This window comes from Pygocentrus nattereri, chromosome 26, assembly GCF_015220715.1.
Source record: "Pygocentrus nattereri isolate fPygNat1 chromosome 26, fPygNat1.pri, whole genome shotgun sequence".
Taxonomy (NCBI): domain Eukaryota; kingdom Metazoa; phylum Chordata; class Actinopteri; order Characiformes; family Serrasalmidae; genus Pygocentrus; species Pygocentrus nattereri.
In genome coordinates this window covers 26,959,042-26,978,066 of record NC_051236.1, presented here as the reverse complement: position 1 = coordinate 26,978,066, position 19,025 = coordinate 26,959,042, and the positions used below count along the sequence as shown (strand labels likewise).

The window sequence follows — 19,025 nt, the reverse complement described above, 5'->3', positions numbered from 1 at the left end:
AACGGCATTTGGCTGACGCTCTTATCCAGAGCGACTTACAATTTGATCATTTTACACAATTGGCCTGACTGCATGTCTTTTGGACTGTGGGAGGAAACCGGAGAACCTGGAGGAAACCCACGCAGACACGGGGAGAACATGCAAACTCCACACAGAGAGGACCCTGGTCACCCGGCCGGGGAATCGAACCCAGGCCCTCCTTGCTGTGAGGCGACAGCGCTACCCACCACGCCACCATGCCGCACTAGCAACACAGCAGGATCTCTCAGCTGTTGTAGACTTTAGCAACAGAGCAAATAAAATCAAGATAATGGACGTCAATTAGTGCACTTTAAAAATGAAATTGAAAAAGTGATCCGAAAAAAAAAGTTTTTCTGCTTTGACTGGATCGATTATGGCTTTATCTCGTTACAGCCGCAACACTGCTGCTGAATGAACTTGATGTTGCCCACCTAAATGGCTGCAGCGTGGTTGTAGCGTTATCAGAATACGATCAGTTGTATGCACCCCCTTAATATCCTGCTCCTCCTCCCCACAGTTTCTATATTTGAACAGATGAGGCAGAACAGAAATGAAACTCCCACTGTAACTTTTATAATCAGAAAGATTGTCATTCCAGCACCAGGCCCTCAATTTCACTGGCTCACAAATGAATTTTTCTGTGTGTGAAGCTCGTCTCTCCATGTTAAGCTAACCTTAGTTTGGAGCACTAATGTGTAGAGGTTGTGGCTTTAAGGCCACACTGTTCGACCATGGTAGAGTTACCATGTGATGTGCTGGCTGAGGCAACAGGAGATGGAGCACCAAGTTTTCTCTCTCTCTTTCAGCTCAGGTGCTTGTGCTGCCCTTAACTAGCGGACTCTGGTTTGGTATCTCGTCACTTCTTCTCGTAGCTCTTGTCCGTGCCAGGCACATCCTCTCATTAACATATTTGAATAAACCAGACAGTGAAAAGTTTGTCATTTATGATGTACAAAACTAAATTGCTGTCTAGGGCCCCACAAATTGCTCTTGTGGATGTAATGAAAAAAACTGCACAAAGTTTATAAAGATCTGTCTGTATAGTCATAAGAAATCCAAGAGAAGTTGCTGGGGGTCTTTAAAATGAATAACTGAGCAGTAATCCTGCAAGTTATGTTCATATACTCTTCTTTCCCTCTGCTGAACGGTACCATTTAAGTAGTTTTTCTCCATGTCTAAAATGTCTAAAATATCTGTCCATATGTAGCTTTTAGAGCAGAAGATCTTTAATAGAACACTTCTTTCACAGCTCTTAAGAACTTCTGATGTCTTGTCACCGGGCAAGTCCTGTCGAAATAGTTTTGTTACATTGAGGATAGTACATTTTGAGCTTCACCTAGAGCTCAGTGGATTGTCTGCTACTGGAAATGCTGCGAGACCAATCAGCAGCAGGTATTAACAGCAGATAGGCTCAGTCACTGATCTCATTTCTACCAGAAACTAGTCATTCCATCGTTGTTGTTTGCCTAACGCATGTAACTTTATTGAAGGCTCATATAACTGATCATAGCGAGTTCAGCACATAAACACAATCACTTTCTTGTTTGTCGGCTGCCATGGTAACTCTGAGAAAGGCTGCTGATATGTCAGCGTGGTGCTTATTGTTGCAATTTCTTATAAAGTTATTTTTTTTTCTGTTTTCCAAGAAGAAACATCACTCCCTGTTTGTTGAAGTTAGAGCTCTATCAAGGGCTCTGGTGATTTGTGGTGTTCTCCGTTTTTGTGCTTATTATAAGACTTTAACTCTGGAAATTGAGTTAATCAATCAGTCAAATTGAATGTTCACCACACAAATGGCTTTGTCACAAAAAACATGAGGCGCTTTAATAGACAAGTACCAATAGGGCGCAGATAGTAATAATGAATATTAATATTTAAATGAACACAAACAACATTAATACCAGAAGTGACTGTGTACGTTACGTTTCTTTAGCCATTTCCAGACCTCTCTTCGGGAAAGCTCAGTCATGTTCGTAGTTACTGTCCAGTACCTAGTTTGACTCAGTCATTGGACATGACTAAACCCACGCGATGGCTGGATAAATCTGGAACCAAAGTAGCTCCCAAGATATCAGCTGCTGTTTCAGAAATGTGTTTTTACAGGCATAGACACACTGGCCTGGATGAATGGTTTGAAATAAGGCACCCAGGTACTTTAGCTCAGTACTGTATAAAATATCCAATCAAAAGTTCAGAATATTTACCCCCCTTCCCCCAACAACAAAGGAAAAAGACCCCCGGGAGTGCTATTTCTGTATGTTGCTTCTTCATGCTGCGAGGGCTGGAGGTTTAAACAATAGTTTCATGCTGTCTCCACTTGACCTCAGCTGAGTGAGGACAGGACTCCGTTCACTGCTGAATAACACATTCAGTTCATAATTCTCAAAGACAAGGGTGAGAGCAAGTTAATTTACTAGCCAATTATCCCTAATAAAGCGGTAGAGACGTAATTGATAATTAAGTAAATTGCTGTAATTACACAGTGCCTTGGCTCAATTGGCCTCTGTGGTTGTTCACAGTCTCACACAGGCGTGAGGGGAAGAAACACTTTTACAAGAAAAGCAAGAGTGGAAATCATGTTTCCACATAGATTTGCATTCAGTATTAACCGAGGGTGTGTGAACATCCCACCCCGAAGACTTAGCAATCATATCTGACCTTTTGATTTCATTTAAATTACAGTGAGCTCAGTTCAGGCAGTGATTTTATTGCAGTGTTTCCATAGACATGTGTTCTTTGAAGCTGAATCAAATACTTGAAGCATTTATTTGATTTTAAAGAGCATTTAATAAGACTGAACAAGCTGCGTGAAGGGTTTGTGGCCCAGCTTCCAATCCGCACTTATTCTACAAAAGGAGAAAGAGACTAAGCTGCTGTCTATTTGAGTTCACATTGATTAGGTCTTTCAGTCCTACAAGTGGATGCCTGCAGTGCTGTGAAACAGTCAGGGACCCTTCCGTTATGTACATTTTACAATTTCAGGAGATATTTCTGAAATTATTAGATCGAACATAATCAACATGCATAAGGAAACAGGAGATTCAGACAAAACTGGAGTTTGAACGTTTATTAAAGGATATAGAGAAAGTGGCGCTCCTAACAAGATCTAGTAGACCACTAAAACTCAAGTTTCTTCAGGTCTGAAAAAAATCCATGGGTGTTTCTGGCCGTCCTTCCACTGTTATAAGACTCAACATTATGAGTCTGAAATGATGGATTACTGTCAAGAAGCTGTTACTGAGAAAAGGAAGTGGACAAAAAAGGAGAAAATTGAAAATAAATTTACTAAGAAGCCGCTGGTGTTCTCAGAAGAATGGTCTGACCACTCCGGCATCCAGAGCTCAGCATCATTCAATATGTTTAGCATTGCTTGGATTATGAGAAGCAGAAAATGCAAACAACTTTTTTGTTTTTGATTTTATAGAAATAGTGAGGTCTTCCAAGAAATAAGCAAGATGTAATTAAGGTAAAGAATGACTAATATAAAGCTTTTGGCTGTTTTGAGTGGAAATTAAATAAATGAAGAGTGGGCTCTGACTTTTGTACACTACACAGTAGAATAGGATTTCCCAGCCTGGTATTTACTCTGATGATTTTAGGAGTACTTGAGATGATCACAGATTCTATATAGTACCACTGTATGATATGGACCAGTTATTATTGTGATTATATTGCATGCCTGTAATACATTGAGAACTCTTTGGTGAATCAGTAATGTAAAATCGCTGAAGATAAATGCTTTGACCAAAATAATTTGCTTTAGTTGGTTTACCAGAATATCGTGGTTTGTTACACCACTACCCACAGAAACATGCATCATTTTCTAGACCTGTGATTGGTCAAGGTGTTCAGAGCACACAGTAAAAGGAGTTATGGTTATTTAGATGTTTGCATATTGCTGCCTTCTTTGATATCGTATTGCAGAGCCTACTGTCCTGATAACAGTTAAAAACCGATATATATGGTGCAGCCATAATACATGCTGGAAGTCCGTGTTTATTCCAAGTGCTCCGAAACAGCCTACAGAATTTGGTTTGCTACAAACTAGCCAAGCAACTAATGATCTCTTCCCTTGTGTCATATCAAAGACGACGTGCCGTCCTCCAGCCTTGAACTGAAGTGTTGGAAGTTGGCGAGTTTGATCTTGATATGCAAATGGGCTCTGCTGCTTCCAGAGACCTTTTCCTGTGTGGTTGTTTAAGACGTCTCGTCATCTTGAACTCGAGATGAGTCACGCACACCCCTCCGTTGTACTTGCGTCTCATTCTTGCGTCTGGCCTGCTTCCCCTCAGTTCGATAAACTCCAGAGTTCTGTTGCTCTGGGAGGTCCGCTGTGGGCCAGGAACGGCAGCGCGACTGCAGTTTTGACTGATCATCTATACAGCTGAGGGGAACAGAGAGGCTTCTATGCAGGAGGTCACTCATACAGCCCTGTTGCTTAGGAGCTGAAGAAAGGCAGTGAAAGGAGACTCGCCAAGTGGCTGTGTCAAGCTTTAATTTTGCCGTTTCATGATAATTTGTCAACGACTCCAGCTGGTTGCATTTCCTTGCTGTGCTATACAGAATGGAACAAAGGCTGTTAATATAGGTGCATTGAAAACAGGTTCCAAATGGGATATATTGTTCTTGCACACACTGGTTTTGTACCATACACCCAAGAAGCACTTTGCGCAGACCATCAGCAGTGTTTTAATATTTCTTTTGATGTTGAAAGGCCCCCTACTGCCCCTATTAGCCCATAGTCACGTAATCGCATGTGATGTAAACCAGGGAAAAAAGAAAAACCACCTCGTTTTACTGGATGACTTGAACTGTTGTTTTTTTTTTTTGTTTTTCCCCCATTTGACAGATGGAAGGAGAGGAAAGTATTTTTGCGACTGCATCCAAAATCGCATGCATGTTGTCTTCACGACAGCATCACCTGATTTTAGTGTTTGCATCTTCTTGATTCCATCAAGTCTACTCCTGAGACAAAGGGGACAGAGTGGGTTTGTTAGTGTTGGAGTACGAGTTGTGTCAGAGCCAAACAGGATTCCTTTTTTTTTTTTTTTTTTTTTGTTTATTTCTTTTTTTTTTCGGGTGTCTTGGGTGTTGTTTACTTGTCACTGGAGCCCTCAGATCAGGCCCGGCGCTCGCCGGCTGCCGTGACACATGCCCTGCCATATCATGAGGTGACGACGGAGCAAGAGCTGACAAATTGTCACAGGCCGTTAAGATGGCTTCCACGGCCAGCTCTATACCAGGCCAGCAAGCAGATAATCTGAGCAAAGGCAGACAGATCAGTGTCCTACCTCGACATGTTTGCTTGTTTGGTTTCTTATTTTTCTTTGTCTTTGTCTGGGTGTTGGTTCTACCAGCACTTACATCATCCTCTGACCTGATAGACCAAACAGCACGACTATTAACTGTAGCTAGGACTTGAAATATGCACGTTTCATGATATGATACCTATTGCCACTTTCGCATTACAGTACTTTTTCAGTACAGAGTTAGACAAGAAGCTAACAACTTCATAACATTCGTTTTTCTTATGTCTTTTTGGTGATTCCCAAAACATTTTCTGCTCTTTTTCAAAGACAGTAGTGCTCATCGAAGGGGTTACTGGCACAGGTCATTTTCTTTGAAGATGCAAAATAAATAAAGAACATAAAAGTGTAATATCTAATACACGATAATATAAAATTAATATAAGATGTAAACTATCGAGTTACTTCTCAATATTAAGTGAACTGTGCATTACAAGTTAGTTTACAATCTGATATTGTGTTTCTTCTTTCTGGCTGAAATGAGTGCGATGGAAGCTACTAAAGTGGCTCAGTTGCTCCCAGCAAACTACGGAATCCACAGACAAATAGAGGTGGATTCTATGGCCGAATAAACGGGAAAATCTGTAGCTAAAAGCTGTACGGAGAGTTTTGGGAGTTTTGATTTTGCCTGTTCAGAATCGTCTCTTGGCGATTGCTGGTGGGAGGAGTAGCTGCCGAGACTCGTTTTCTCCACAAGGCCAGAATGGACTGTTCGCCAGCTTGTTCTGTTCCATCTGAAATTGAGCACTCTGGTTAAGTTCAAGAGGAAAATTCTTATAAGAAGCTGGACCGTTGTTTTTTCCAGTTGCGAGAGCTGCACAGTGGAGTTTTTTAATGTTCATGGTTATCGATTTTAAGGAGGACTATGTTAAATAGAACTATAGGAACCATCACCAATATTTTGCGTTTAATAGCATGAAATCTGTCAGCTCTTATCGTCCTGCGACTCCTGTATTGAAAAATATTAACATGCGTATTGTGACTTACTCATTGAGAACGAATAATGTCCTGCCAACTTGTAATACAGATCTTGCGATATGCTGTGAAGCAGCCTAACCCGTTTGATTTCGATAAGTAATTTAAAATATTTGAGCAAGATTAATTTTTTTTATACATCCCTGGTAGAAATGAAAATGTTTGTTTCGAGCACCTGTCATTTATGAACAGTTCAGCTACAGCTCTTCCCCCTAGGTGGGGTTAATTGTAACAGATGGAGGGGCTAGTTATAACAGTCAAAAGTAAAAAGTCTGATAAATTGTCAAAAATGCAGTTAATTCAGCCCATTTTTATCTTGTTTAAGCCAGACAAGCTTTCCCACCTACATGTATGCATAAAATAAATATGATTAGTGAAAAGAGAGATTGTCGAAATTTTAAGTGCAAATTGGAATAGCTAATATCAGCAGAATTAAATTGAAGTATAATTATTAACATTGCATCTTTTTGATCAATTTTATGAATTAAAACTCCCAAAATATGAACTGTTTTATTTATATGGGTGGATGTTGGCTTCTCTCATTCTTTACTTTAGGACACTTGGTTGTAACTCCCAGTCCTATGAAAACAGCCATTAAATGCAAGTTCATTCATTCATTCATCAGGAGATATTTCTGAGGAGATTAGAGGAGATAATCCACTTGTGTAGGGCAAAGTTAACAGAAAAAAGTTTTTCCCCAAAATTGGAGTTCAAAAAAGTATTCAAAGAGAGAGAGAAGAGAGGGGCAGCCATGCAAGAGCTGGTAGACCACCAGAACCGTCACGATCAGATAAACAGTACTTAAAGCTTTTATCTTTGAGAGAGAGGAGAATCTCAAGCTCCGCTATTAATTCAGCTGTCAAGAAGCCGTTACTGAGAAAAGCAAATGGACAAAAGAAAAAACAATAGATGCTGGTGTTCTCAGGACAACGGACTGTCCACTCCAGAGTCCAGACCTCAGCATCACTGAATGTGTTTGAGTTTCTTAGATTGAGGCAAACCGAAAACACAACCAACTCCTAAGACTGAACTTCAGGGTGTGAAAAAAAATAAAAATAAAAGCAAGCCTCCCGAAAAGGAATGAACAATGTGATAGAGGCAAAATGTGGACACACTAAATCCTGAAAGACGTGACGGTATGTTTAGTTGTTGAGTCATCTGTGTAAATTTCTGTGAGTGTATTTTGATTTTCTGCTTTTTTTCTGGCACTGAAAAAGGAGTAACTTGTCCTAAATGGCTGTTTTGACTAGAAATGAAATAAGTGGAGGCGAATAAAAAGGGTTTTTGACATTTGCACAGTACTGTGGGTGTGAACTGTGTGGCTTATACAGACAATTCAGTAAATGAAAAAACAAAGTTACTATTATGATACAAACACGGTCTTTAGGATGAGTCTATTAAAAAGTACCCAACAGCATGTTCTACTTGAACATTTTGCCCCATTAGGTTGCCCCCCCACCCCCCCCCCCCCACCTCTATTAGTGAGCAAGAAGACCCACCTTTCGTGTGTTTTAGCATACACAGTATACTTATTTTATCCAATGATCAAACCTTGTCTGAAAATACAATACTAGCCAAAATAATCACCACAACCCAGGTTTAATGTGACAGTGCAGTTATGTCTGGAATTTAGTAAACTACATTGCTTAAGTCTGAGCAAGACAAGGAAGGAAGAATCCTCATGCAAACAGGTGCTGTAACAAATCCGCCGGAGGTGTTTGCACTGATGACCCTTGTGGTGCGTGAGTGGCACCGAACATGCTCGTTTCCCTCTGAAAGAGAGGCAGAGGTGGAAACTCGCGAGCTCAGACAAAGAGATGCTGGTGCGTGCTCTCAGTAAATAAGCGCTGCACACTGAGGGAGAGGGAGGGAAAGGATGAAGGGAGCTGGAGCAGATATTAAAAGATGATTGTGCGTGGGCTGTCTTGGCTTCCCTCCGGAGGGAAAACGTAAAGCCTGCATCAATCAGCGAGAGGATAAAACAGCAGCCAAACAGCGCAGCAGCGAAAAAAATCGTAATAAATAAAAAAAAGCTTCCACAATAAAGAAAGCACGGGCAAAAAAAAAAAAGAGAAAGAAAGAGCGAAAACGAAATCTAACGCGGTGTAGAAATTTTTCTGTGTTTCAACATTTTACCACTGTGGGGAGGGATGGTGAAATAACAGCTGTTTGTGACCTCACCCAGCACCAAGTTTTTTTTTTTCTTCTTCTTTCTTTCTTTCTTCTTTTCTTTTTTTTTCTTAAGTGTTACTTATTTGTGCCTAGGCCTTGTTTTTCAGTTTGTATTACTTTGTAGCAATCTCAAACGAATTTCACTTTTTCTCACGACTTACAAAGCCTCTGGCTCCTTTAGACGTCTTCCCGACAAAAACATCACATGAAAATGAGTGTAACTCCTGAGTCGAGCTGAATTTATGGCTGTATCCGCCATAAAGTGCATAGTCTTCTCCTTTTCATGATCTAGCCAGTGATTCATTCACCACTCCACACCTGGTCCGTGCCATCAATCATCCTTTCTGACGTGTAACGTGTGTCTGTCCGTCTGATGAATTTATTGTCCAAACAAAATCTCCTTAGGTAGTCCTTGTCAGCCATCTATGGTGTTGTGCAGCTGATATGACGTTATTATACATATTTACCAGGTTCATTTATTCTCCTTATACCTTCCCTTGATTGATCAGTGAGACTTGCATAAGATTTGTTGAAAATGATGATGTGGCAGATTTCATTTCCTTTTTGATCTGAAGTCAGTGCACCTTAAATGGGAACTATGCGGTATAAAAATGCCTCAGTGCAACAGTCTGAAGGTCGCAATTAGATAACGGTTACATGGTAAGCTTTTTAATAAGGAGCACTGACACTCCTGATTGAAAATAAAGCAGGAGCGTGCAGAAAAATCTATAAGCATAATTTAATATGAGGTTTTATCCTTCATATCAGTCAGAGAGTATGTGTAGTTTAGCAACCAGATTTTCCTCAGGTAGTCCAAGCCTCTAAGGATTTCTCTGAACAGCAGTAGGAACCATCATTTATAGTCATTCAGTATTTATGTTCCTGTCTTGCAATTTGTGTTTTATCTAATCAGCACGAAGTATGTTTTTGTACTAGGGATGCACCAATTTGAATTTTTATGGCTGATTGCAGTTTATTCACTGCAACAAACTGTTATTAGTGTTTTTAGTGCAACCCTGTTTCCAAAAATGTTGGGAAGCTGTGCAAAATGTAAATAAAAACAGAATGCAAAGATGTACAAATCATTTAAGCATTATATTGAATAGAAAATGGAACAAAAACAACATGTAAAATGTTGAAACTGAAGTTTGATTGGCATTCGAAAAATACTTGATGCCAGCGTGTTTTAAAAATGTTGAGACGGGGGCATGTTTACCACTGTGTTGCATCACCTCTTCTTCTAACAACCCTCTGTAAACATTTGGGACTGGGTGACTGGACTGCATGCAGCCCAGTTTCGCACCCAGACTTTTATTATGAAACCATGCTGTTGTAATGTGTGCAGATTGTGGTTTGACATTGTCTTGCTGAAATAAGCAAGGCCCTGTCATACTGTGAATCATTTTAATATGTACTGTAGATGTTTTTTGATATTTTACATTGAGAAATGTTATTTGGTCATTTTGCCCTGTGCTGTCTTTCACAGGGTGGTGAGCCCCTCCCCATCTTTAATTCTGAAAGACTCAGCTTCTCTGGGATGCCCTTTTTACATGCAACTGAGATGCTACTGACCGGTTCCCATTTAACCTAATTAGTTATGAGAGATTCCACCAGGTTTTTTTTTTAGCATTACCCAGTGATTACACATCAAGCCCAACTTTTTTGAAACATGTTGCTGGCATTAAAATCTAAATGGATGTATATCTTAAAACAATAAAATTGTGTTTCGACTAGTTGCCTTTGTACCATTTTCAATTAAATGTAAAATATATGATTTGCACATCATCGCATTCTATGTTCATTTACATTTTGCTCAGCATCCCAACTTTTGTTGGAAACAAGTTTTTGAAGCTCACACTGTGCAGGGTAAACGAACACCTGCAGCTCACTAGCACGTTTATATTAATTTCTGTTGGCCATACAGTATAAAACATTCTTTACTCTATACTGTGACAAACTGACATTTTTATTTTTTTATTTTAAAGCAGATAAATAACATCTAGGTTTCTAGGAATGACGAGAAAATTTTCTAGAAAATGACGAGGCTTCATAACATTTTAAGTTTGAGAGAGATTTTTAAGTTTGAACGAGATGCTGGCGAAGAAGCAGCTAACTTCAGGTTTATTGATGCTGAATTCTTTGGGGTTGAACGAAATGATGTCTGATATTGTACATCATGCCGAAATCTGGCCCGGGCCTGAAAATAACATCTTAAAAAGAGCAAAAATACAGAAAATGGCTGCTGTTATGGGCTGTTTTATGGTGTCATGGTTACAGTCCGTGTGCAGCCTTGTGATGTGTACAGTGATCAGACGAGTGGAGCCTTTTGTGGCTTTTAGCACAATTTGATATCTTTTTCAAATCTGAATTCATCATCAGCTCACGTATCTCGAGGATCTTTGAGAACCAGACAGAAAAGATGAAGTGTCTGACTGTAGAGCTAAATATGATTAGATGAACAAATTTGTTTGAAAAACGGACTCTAATTGACACCTGAAGGAGTGGCATCAGCCACTGTTTTCATTTGCACCCCAGTACATTCACTGGGCCTAACCTGGACACCACGTTGTGACAGTTCTGGCAATGCCTCATGGTGCTACATTGAAAAGTAAAAGGCAGCTGGCTATTTAACACGATGAGTAATGCATGATTATACTATAAGGTATTAGTATAGGTGTAGCAGCAGCGTGCACTTATCTGCCTCACGTTACACGTTTTACAGCATAAAATTGCAACGCAGATACGCCAAAATAAATGTTTTGAGCAAAAAGCTTTCAATTTCGATCTTGGCTGATTCCGATTGTGCATCCCTACTTTGTGCCAGAACATCTTAAATCATCGACCTACAAGCTTGTGTGCTGTCAGTGCTACTTAATGAAGGGCTATTTGGCATCTGAAAGAGGCGGTTTATCGGTGTGCTGCCTAACTGAACAGAGCCAAAGTGCCCATCACAAGATGTGTGAGTGTGCAGCTGTCTGCCATTGCTTTTGAATTTCAAACAGTCCTGATGCCACCACCTTTGTATCACACCTGTGAAATAGATTTTTAAAAGCTTCATTTGATGTATTTTTTCTGTTAGCTGCTGGTTGTTTTTCTTAACATCCATGCTGGTAGCCTGTTTAAACATTAAATGCCAGATCAACACTCTTGTCTTTAATTTGATGTGGCTGCTAATGCTGGGCAATGCAAAAATCTGCTATCAGTATTGGCTGTTTCAGTGATGCCCTTGCGCTGCAAACTTTCAAACTCAGAAGATTAATGTTAACTGCCGTGAGACTGCACCGAGACTGCAGCAAAGGCAAAAGTGTGAGTCTTTCAGTAAACAGGCAGCTCTGAAGAGACACAACTTGAGACGTCGTGTGCAGATCAGTTCGGCTTCTTGTGACAGGTGCACTGAGCCAAGAAGGCTAATTTTCTTTCCATGCCCTGTCAAAATTCTTCCATTCGACCAGTGGCACACATTATTGATAAAACATCTGCGCGTTTATGTTAATGAGTAATGAATATGCGTAATGAAGTGTTAGGCCTTTCTGGTCCAAATCTGCCGTCCAATAAATCAAACCTAAAAAAGAAGCAAATGCGGGTATTTCACAATGTAAATGAAGAGGTGAACAGACAAATAGGTTTCCCATACCTGCTGAATCATAACAAATTAACTGAATCAAGTAGTCATGAAAACTGAGGCGTCATAAAGCAATAAACAATTTTCATTGTACAATAAATCTCAGTCGAGTTGAATCGTTGTATGATGTTATATTTACACCCCTGTTGATAAGAATCATTTTTAATGTGTAATTCATAGAAGTAAATGTTCCAGAACACAAAGCACCATATCTGTGAAGTTCATCTAGGGACCTGATTGTGGCCAAGTAACTTCTGGCATCCCATATGAACAGAGTAGGTTCAGTCTGTAATTGATGACTGTATCACAGCACTTAGAGCATCACTTGGTGAGATTTATTCCCCTCTTAATGACATAATTATATCAGACTTGACTTTCGTTTGGTAGTCTGCTTTGTCCCTTTTTTTTTTTTTTTTTTTTTTTTTTTAGGAAATCCGGCATCGAGGATCATGAGGCTTTGGTTAAGGCCTGCAGGGTTGGGCAGTAACTGACCTGCTATTGCCCTGTACTCTCAAGTACAAGCCCCAATTAACTTAGCCACACATGTGCTCCTCGTTATCTTGTTGCGTAGCACTTTGCTGGCAGCACACACCGTCTCTTCAATCACACATACACATGTTTAGGACCTGCCAGGGACATCTGATCCCCAGCTAACACGGGTAATTTTCCACCTTTGCCCCCACACCTCTGTCATGTGCTAGTGCACCCAAGATGAGGGTAGCACGCAAGAGATGCTGTTTCTGTCTCAGCCCTCAAATGGACTGTTTGTTCTGCATGTTTTCTCTCATTGTAGTACGTTTTCTTGAATGGAAGCTGCGGTGCCATCTCTTTGTCTTTGTAGCAACACCATGGCTTCTAAACTTTATTACACTTGTAATGTGCAGTAGGTTGGCCTGCACAAAACATTCCCTCCCAAGCCCTCGTCACATTCACTCCTAGCTATTGATGTATCAGAGTTTTTAATAACTTGAAAGATATGCATTGCAGAGCGCTGACATTGGTTGCTAAATCCGGATGGATGACATTTCAGGAGACGGTAGCAAGTGGTTGTGGCCTCGGTCAGCAGTGCCAGTGCTAACCCTAGTGCTTAGCCGGGAGTCCGCAGCTCAAATCACAGCACTCTTTCCAGCAGGGGATCAGATATAAAATTTCAGGTTCACAAGCACTTTCTTACCTGGTGCCTTGCCATGAGCATTCGAGGAAAAATTAACACAGTCTGTTGTTGTGGTCAGAGGTGGACGAAGTACACAAATCATGTACCTGAGTTAAAGTAGAGACACCCAGGGTAAAATATCACTCCAGTAAAAGTAAAAGTCCTTACTCTAGACCTCAACTTGAGTAAAAGTACTAAAGTATTTACCTTCAAATGTACTTAAGTAAAAGTACTAAAAGAGTAATTCTGGCTCTGATGTCTTGTTATCATTTTTATAACCAGACTGGCTTCATGAACTCATTTCAGGTGAAAGTCCTCCAGCGTCTCTCTTGGTAAACCAGTCTTTTAATAGAACGTCATTAATTAGTGACGCTGACGTCTATTAAAATGATCAGAAGCACAAAACACTGAAGGAACAACTTAGTTCCAAGTTTAAGTTGAATAAAAACTGGCTTTAAACTCAGGATCACAGATGAGCTCCTTTACTATGTTGATCTGTAGGCGTCTGTTCATAAACATAAACCAGCCCAAACTAATTTACTATAAAATGAAATGGTGTTTGTAGAAATTCAGAAAAAAGCCACGTCAGTCTCGACTGCATATGTGGACATATTTCTATATTGTGCTCTATTTACACAAAGTTAAGTTAGTTCATCATTTATGTTGAACAGACTCTCCCAAAGTTTTACGCTGCTGCACTGACGTTGAACCGCGTGCTGCACTGGGTCGGTATGACCAACAGGTCAAAACCAGCTCAGAACAAAGTGACCGCTGTGCCCTGATTGGTGCTCTGGCTTTGCGCTTTTTATACACACAGAAACCAAAAGGAACGACAGATTTCTCAGAATGTAGGAGGAAAAAGTCGGATATTAGACTCTGAAATGTAGTGGAGTGAAAGGAAAAAGTCGCCCAGAATGGAGAAACTTAGGTAAAGTACAGATACACGAAAAAACTACTTAAGTACAGTAACAAATTACATTTACTTAGTTACTGTCCACCACTGGTTGTGGTGCCATGCTGAGATGCTTTATCTCTAATGACATTCACCCCTGAACTGGCTGAAGGTGACACAGCCGCATTACCAGAGAGGGACATGAACTTAATAGGGGTCAGCTTGTTCTCAAGCAAAGTTTGATTTTTGAAACCATTAAAAATTCTCAATGTTAGGCTTTCACCCTTTAACACTGACAAAAAATTTGACTTTATGCTATTTTGTCTGATTTTTCATTAATATTGCTATTATTTGTAAAGAGCAGGTGTAAGAAAGCTAATCGTTTTTGGTTTTTTATTCAGTTTTCGTCACAAGCTACCGTTCTGAACAAGAAAACACATGAATAGGAAAATGTCACAGTGATACTTCATAAATACTTTAACTAAACAAGTCAGTAAGAACTTACTGGTTCTGAATGAGCTCACACACTCGCTTGGAAATGAACACAGTGCATTCAACAAGAAAAGAAGTCTTGTGCAGATTTCATGCAGTGATATAAAACCTGGTAGCACACAGTAAGTTCTACACGCTGAAATTGATCAAATGAATTTATTCTTGCTAGCTGGGATGTTCTTGCAGCATAAATGTTCTGGTGGCTGCTTCTTTTTTCAGGCCAATCAGTTCATGTGGTTAAAGAAAAGTGTCACTGAGTCAGTACAGCTAAGTGGATAAAACCTTGTGATGATCAAACGATTAGAAATGTTCATTTTGCGTTAAGCGAATGTATAATAACAGTAACGTTAGCATTCACTTATTTCTTTCTGTTTCTGTGATGCAGAATCATGTGGAGTGGCCAGAATGATGGGGACCAGCATGGTCATGTCACTGCAAGAATGGAGACTAGTTTGCCCATGGGCACCACAAGCATCTCCATCTCCCAGCAGCAGGCCCCTAAGAAGTTTGCTCCTGTGGTGGCTCCAAAACCCAAGTTCAACCCATACAAACAGCCGGGAGAGGGTGGACACGAGGGTGCAGGTGAGACCACGCAAACACATAATGGAGGGAGATGTCCATTTGAAATATAAAAGTTAGAAACATGTAGAAAACTGCATAGACATGGAGAGTCTTGCCTAGAAGAGTCTTTGGACAAGGCTCCTATGGCTACAATTGCCTTAGTGAGAGACTGTAGAAAAGAGCATATGCCACATGACATACATATAAAACCTTTAACGAGAGAAGCCAAGTATTGTCTTTGTTTGCTTATTTTTATTTTATTATTAGTTTAATATCTTCATTAAATGGCTTGCAGAAATATTCCATCACTGTAGCTCATTGATTTGTTTCTACATTGTCTATTCAAGTCCAAGCTCTCGCTCCAGATTCACCAAATGCAATGAATATGCTTAATGCTTTTGTAAGATGTAACAGGCAGAGCTATGCAAGACCAGAGAAGTTTGCAAGAAGCTTGCATTACTGTCAACTATAGTGGCTCACTGAGGCAGCAGTGTCCCATTACTTTAATCTAACATGTTCCTTTAATTTGTAATAGGAGTTCAGAGAATGCTCTTCCTAAAAGGCTGTAGTCGAGGTTGGGCATTTATAAGCAGGCTGGAGGATTTTGTATGGGCACTGAGCACCTCAAGGGTCGTTGGATGCAGACATTCTCTGGGTTTTTGAAAGAGCACATTCCATTAGAGCAGCAGTAGCCTCAGTGTCAGGCTGCGGTCTCTTATGGGTCAGACTAATGCCATTCTCTTCTGCCAGCTCTCTCTCCTAATGATTTCTATAGCCCTCTGTGGTCCCCATACCGTAGTCCCACCCTTCCCTCTCCGCTGACGACAAGGAACAGCAACTTAGATGAATTGTTTGCTGCCATTAAAGATGATTTTACCCCTTAATCTTCAAATATGCTAAGTCAGTCTGACATCACATTTGGCTGGCACCCCTGCTGAAACTACATATTAATTTTCTAAGTGAAAGCAAGTTAAAAAAAAAATGCAGTAAACAGTTTTTAAAAATGGCAATTGTCTGCAGCACCCTTTCTGTTTACTTGCTGAATTTCCCATTTATGGGAAGAAAAACATTATTTAAATCTACTGTAACCTTTTTAGTATATGCCACATTTTAAGAGTTCAATACGTTAAATTCAGCAATACACAGTTGTGCGTTAAATGTGCCGACGTGTGTTCTCTGATGAGGATGTCTACTTATTTTCAGCATCAGTGAAAGTGTGCCTTTATTTCCTGTTCAAAAGATTGTCAACGTGATGCTTATCCATTAATATTAATCTTGTCTATCATTCTGTGACCTACAGAAATGTACAGAGTAAATGTTTAGAAGGTTTCCTCCCGCGTGGAGACATATTGTTCAAAAGATAACAGACTGTTTACATGCAGCGTGGCCTTCATCTGTGCCCCTCCAATAAAGACTGCTGGCATGCTGTGAAGTGCTTTACACCACAGTTGAAGAATTATGATCGGATTATAACTGCATAAAAGTGTTACCGTCATATAATACAGAAGTGTGAGTCATCAAATAATACTGCCATAAATTTGTGTGCATCAGGGGCAGCATAGTGACATAGAAAGCGGGGGGGTCGAAAGTGCAATGGCTTGCAGGACTAGTCAGATATTACATATGGCATTCACGTTTATGTAATTGCAAAGTGAAATGTTTTTAAATACATTATATTTCTTTAACAATCTGATGCTCACATTTTCCCAACATAATAAGGTTCTTTATCCTTCAAAAAGCAATAGAAGCAACGACTGTCATTTTGTAGTCATTGCAAAGTCATTTTGGATAGGTGTCTACTCTTTCTGCACACTGAGTGAAGAATTTTCCTTTACTCTTGAAAAAAGTTTGTACAAGTCTCTCGTATTCTGAAGTTCCTTGGCCTACATTTCTACAGTTCTATAGAGACCCATGAGCACTCAAAGAGCCCTTTACATGATTAAACTTTTTTGCACTGTGAAAGGGTTCTTCAGGGTGGAAAAGGGTTCTTTATTAAAGAAAATGGTTCTATATAAAAGCATGAACCCTCAAAGAACGCTTTGCACGATTAAAGGGATCTTTGCATTGTGAAAGGGTTCTTCAAATTGGAAAAAGGGTTCTTTGTTAAAGAATATATGCTGGCCAGCCATATAGATTGTTGCAGTATCTTTGTGCTTTGTGTCACTTTGGCTTTCACTCTTTGCACTTTTAGGTATTTGCTCTAGATAAGAGTGTCCATAGCAAATACCTAAATAAATGACTATATGTAAAAGTAATAAACAAAAATTTTAACACTCGTTGCAGGGACTTGAGAGGATTCACATCAGCGTTTGATTGGACCACTCAAGAACGTTCACTTTGGCCGCTTTAGAACGTCTTTGGAAGTTGTTGACTGTCTCAGCTATTGACACCTGGAAGTCTTTCAGAGTTGTTCCTGGCCTCACATTGCATCCCATTTTAGTTTGCTTCTGACTACTGTTCAGGTTAGATGGATGGCCTGGTCTAGTCATTGTTTGGCTTTTGTGATGCTTCTTCTATTTCTTGATTATGGAGTAGACGGTGCACAAAGTGATTTTTGTAGACTTTCTTTGCGTCCTTCTCGTGCTCTGTGAGCACCCAATTGACTGCAGTTGAGCAGTAAAACTAATAATTTACATGCACTCAGCATAGAGGTGGGACATGTTGAGCTTCTCAGGCTTCTGTGTATAGTGCAATAACTACTCTTTCAGAAATTTTCAGAAATTTTCAGAAAAACACAATTAGAACCATCTCTTCAGGGTTCTTTGTACTCTTTATCTGCCAATATGGAAGTTGTGTCTGAAAGACTGAACTCCCGTCTAAGTGAGACACGTATATGTGCTGGTTGTGTTGTTGAAATGTGATAATGTTAAAAAAAATGATACTGCTATGGTAAAAGCTGGATAAAGACAATTACAGGGGAAAAAAAGTAGCTGGATGAGAGCCTGTTAGTAGCATCCACACCTCCTGGTATAAATACCTTTTCAGTGTCTTGGCAAACTTCGAATTCTGTCAGTCCTGTCCAAAAGCTTTAGCTAGCAGCTTGCACTTTGGTCATTTGTTAATTTCTATTTTAAAGACTATTATTAAGAATTTGTTTCCGCAATAACAGCGCTCTTTTCTTCCACTAATTAGTTGATAGCAGCTCTGTCATTTGTAGCCATGTTTCCATGGTTACAGTGCAGGCTTTCTGGACCCTAAAAAGCTCGCTGATTAGAAATATGACTTAAAGTTTATCTTTGCGATGAAAATTGTATTAATTAAGCCATTCTATTTTGGTACATTTCACAGCATTGTAAGATAGATTGAAAGGTTTGGAGGGGTTTCTTTTTCTTCTCTCCCCCCTTTTTTTTTTCTTTGCAGTGCCTGTAGCCCTGCAACTCTTTGATTGTGGAAGCGCAGACAGACAGAGAGAGAGAGAGAGGGAGACAGGAGTCTTTGTTAGGGATGTAAAGTGGAGAAGGGTAGATTTAAGTCAAATCCAGTATGGAGATAGGGGAGCTATCGCAGTGAGCCGAGTAGGGGGGACTACACTTTTGCGTCCCAGACAAAGAGCTGCTCCACAGTAGGAGAGAGATAACTCGCCTTATTACATCACTCACTGCTTCAAACATATTAGAGCACAGGGAGAAAAGGGTTGACATTTCAGTGGAAAAGCAAGTTTAGTAGTAATTGATCACTGTTTAAGTGGAGATCATGCATCTAGATGGAATTACAATGAAGTGCCCTTAGATGTTTGGACGGCAATCAAAGTCGAAGTTTACTATGCTGAGATGCTGCAACTTGTTTCTGTAGACAGTTGAGAAGAACAAGCTGTACCTCTGTATGTATAGG

General features: G+C 40.0%; 1 protein-coding gene across 6 annotated transcripts in view; it reads left to right on the top strand.

Moving 5' to 3' along the window:
• Window positions 1-19,025, top strand: part of LOC108427685 (LIM domain containing preferred translocation partner in lipoma) — a 259,778-nt gene that overhangs the window by 59,413 nt on the left and 181,340 nt on the right. For all 6 annotated transcript variants that reach the window (XM_017698033.2, XM_017698030.2, XM_017698035.2 and 3 more), the window contains one exon: window positions 15,019-15,215. In XM_017698033.2, coding sequence (XP_017553522.1) covers window positions 15,023-15,215 — 193 coding nt within the window. In that variant the 5' untranslated portion in view covers window positions 15,019-15,022. The remainder of the gene's footprint in view (window positions 1-15,018; window positions 15,216-19,025) is intronic.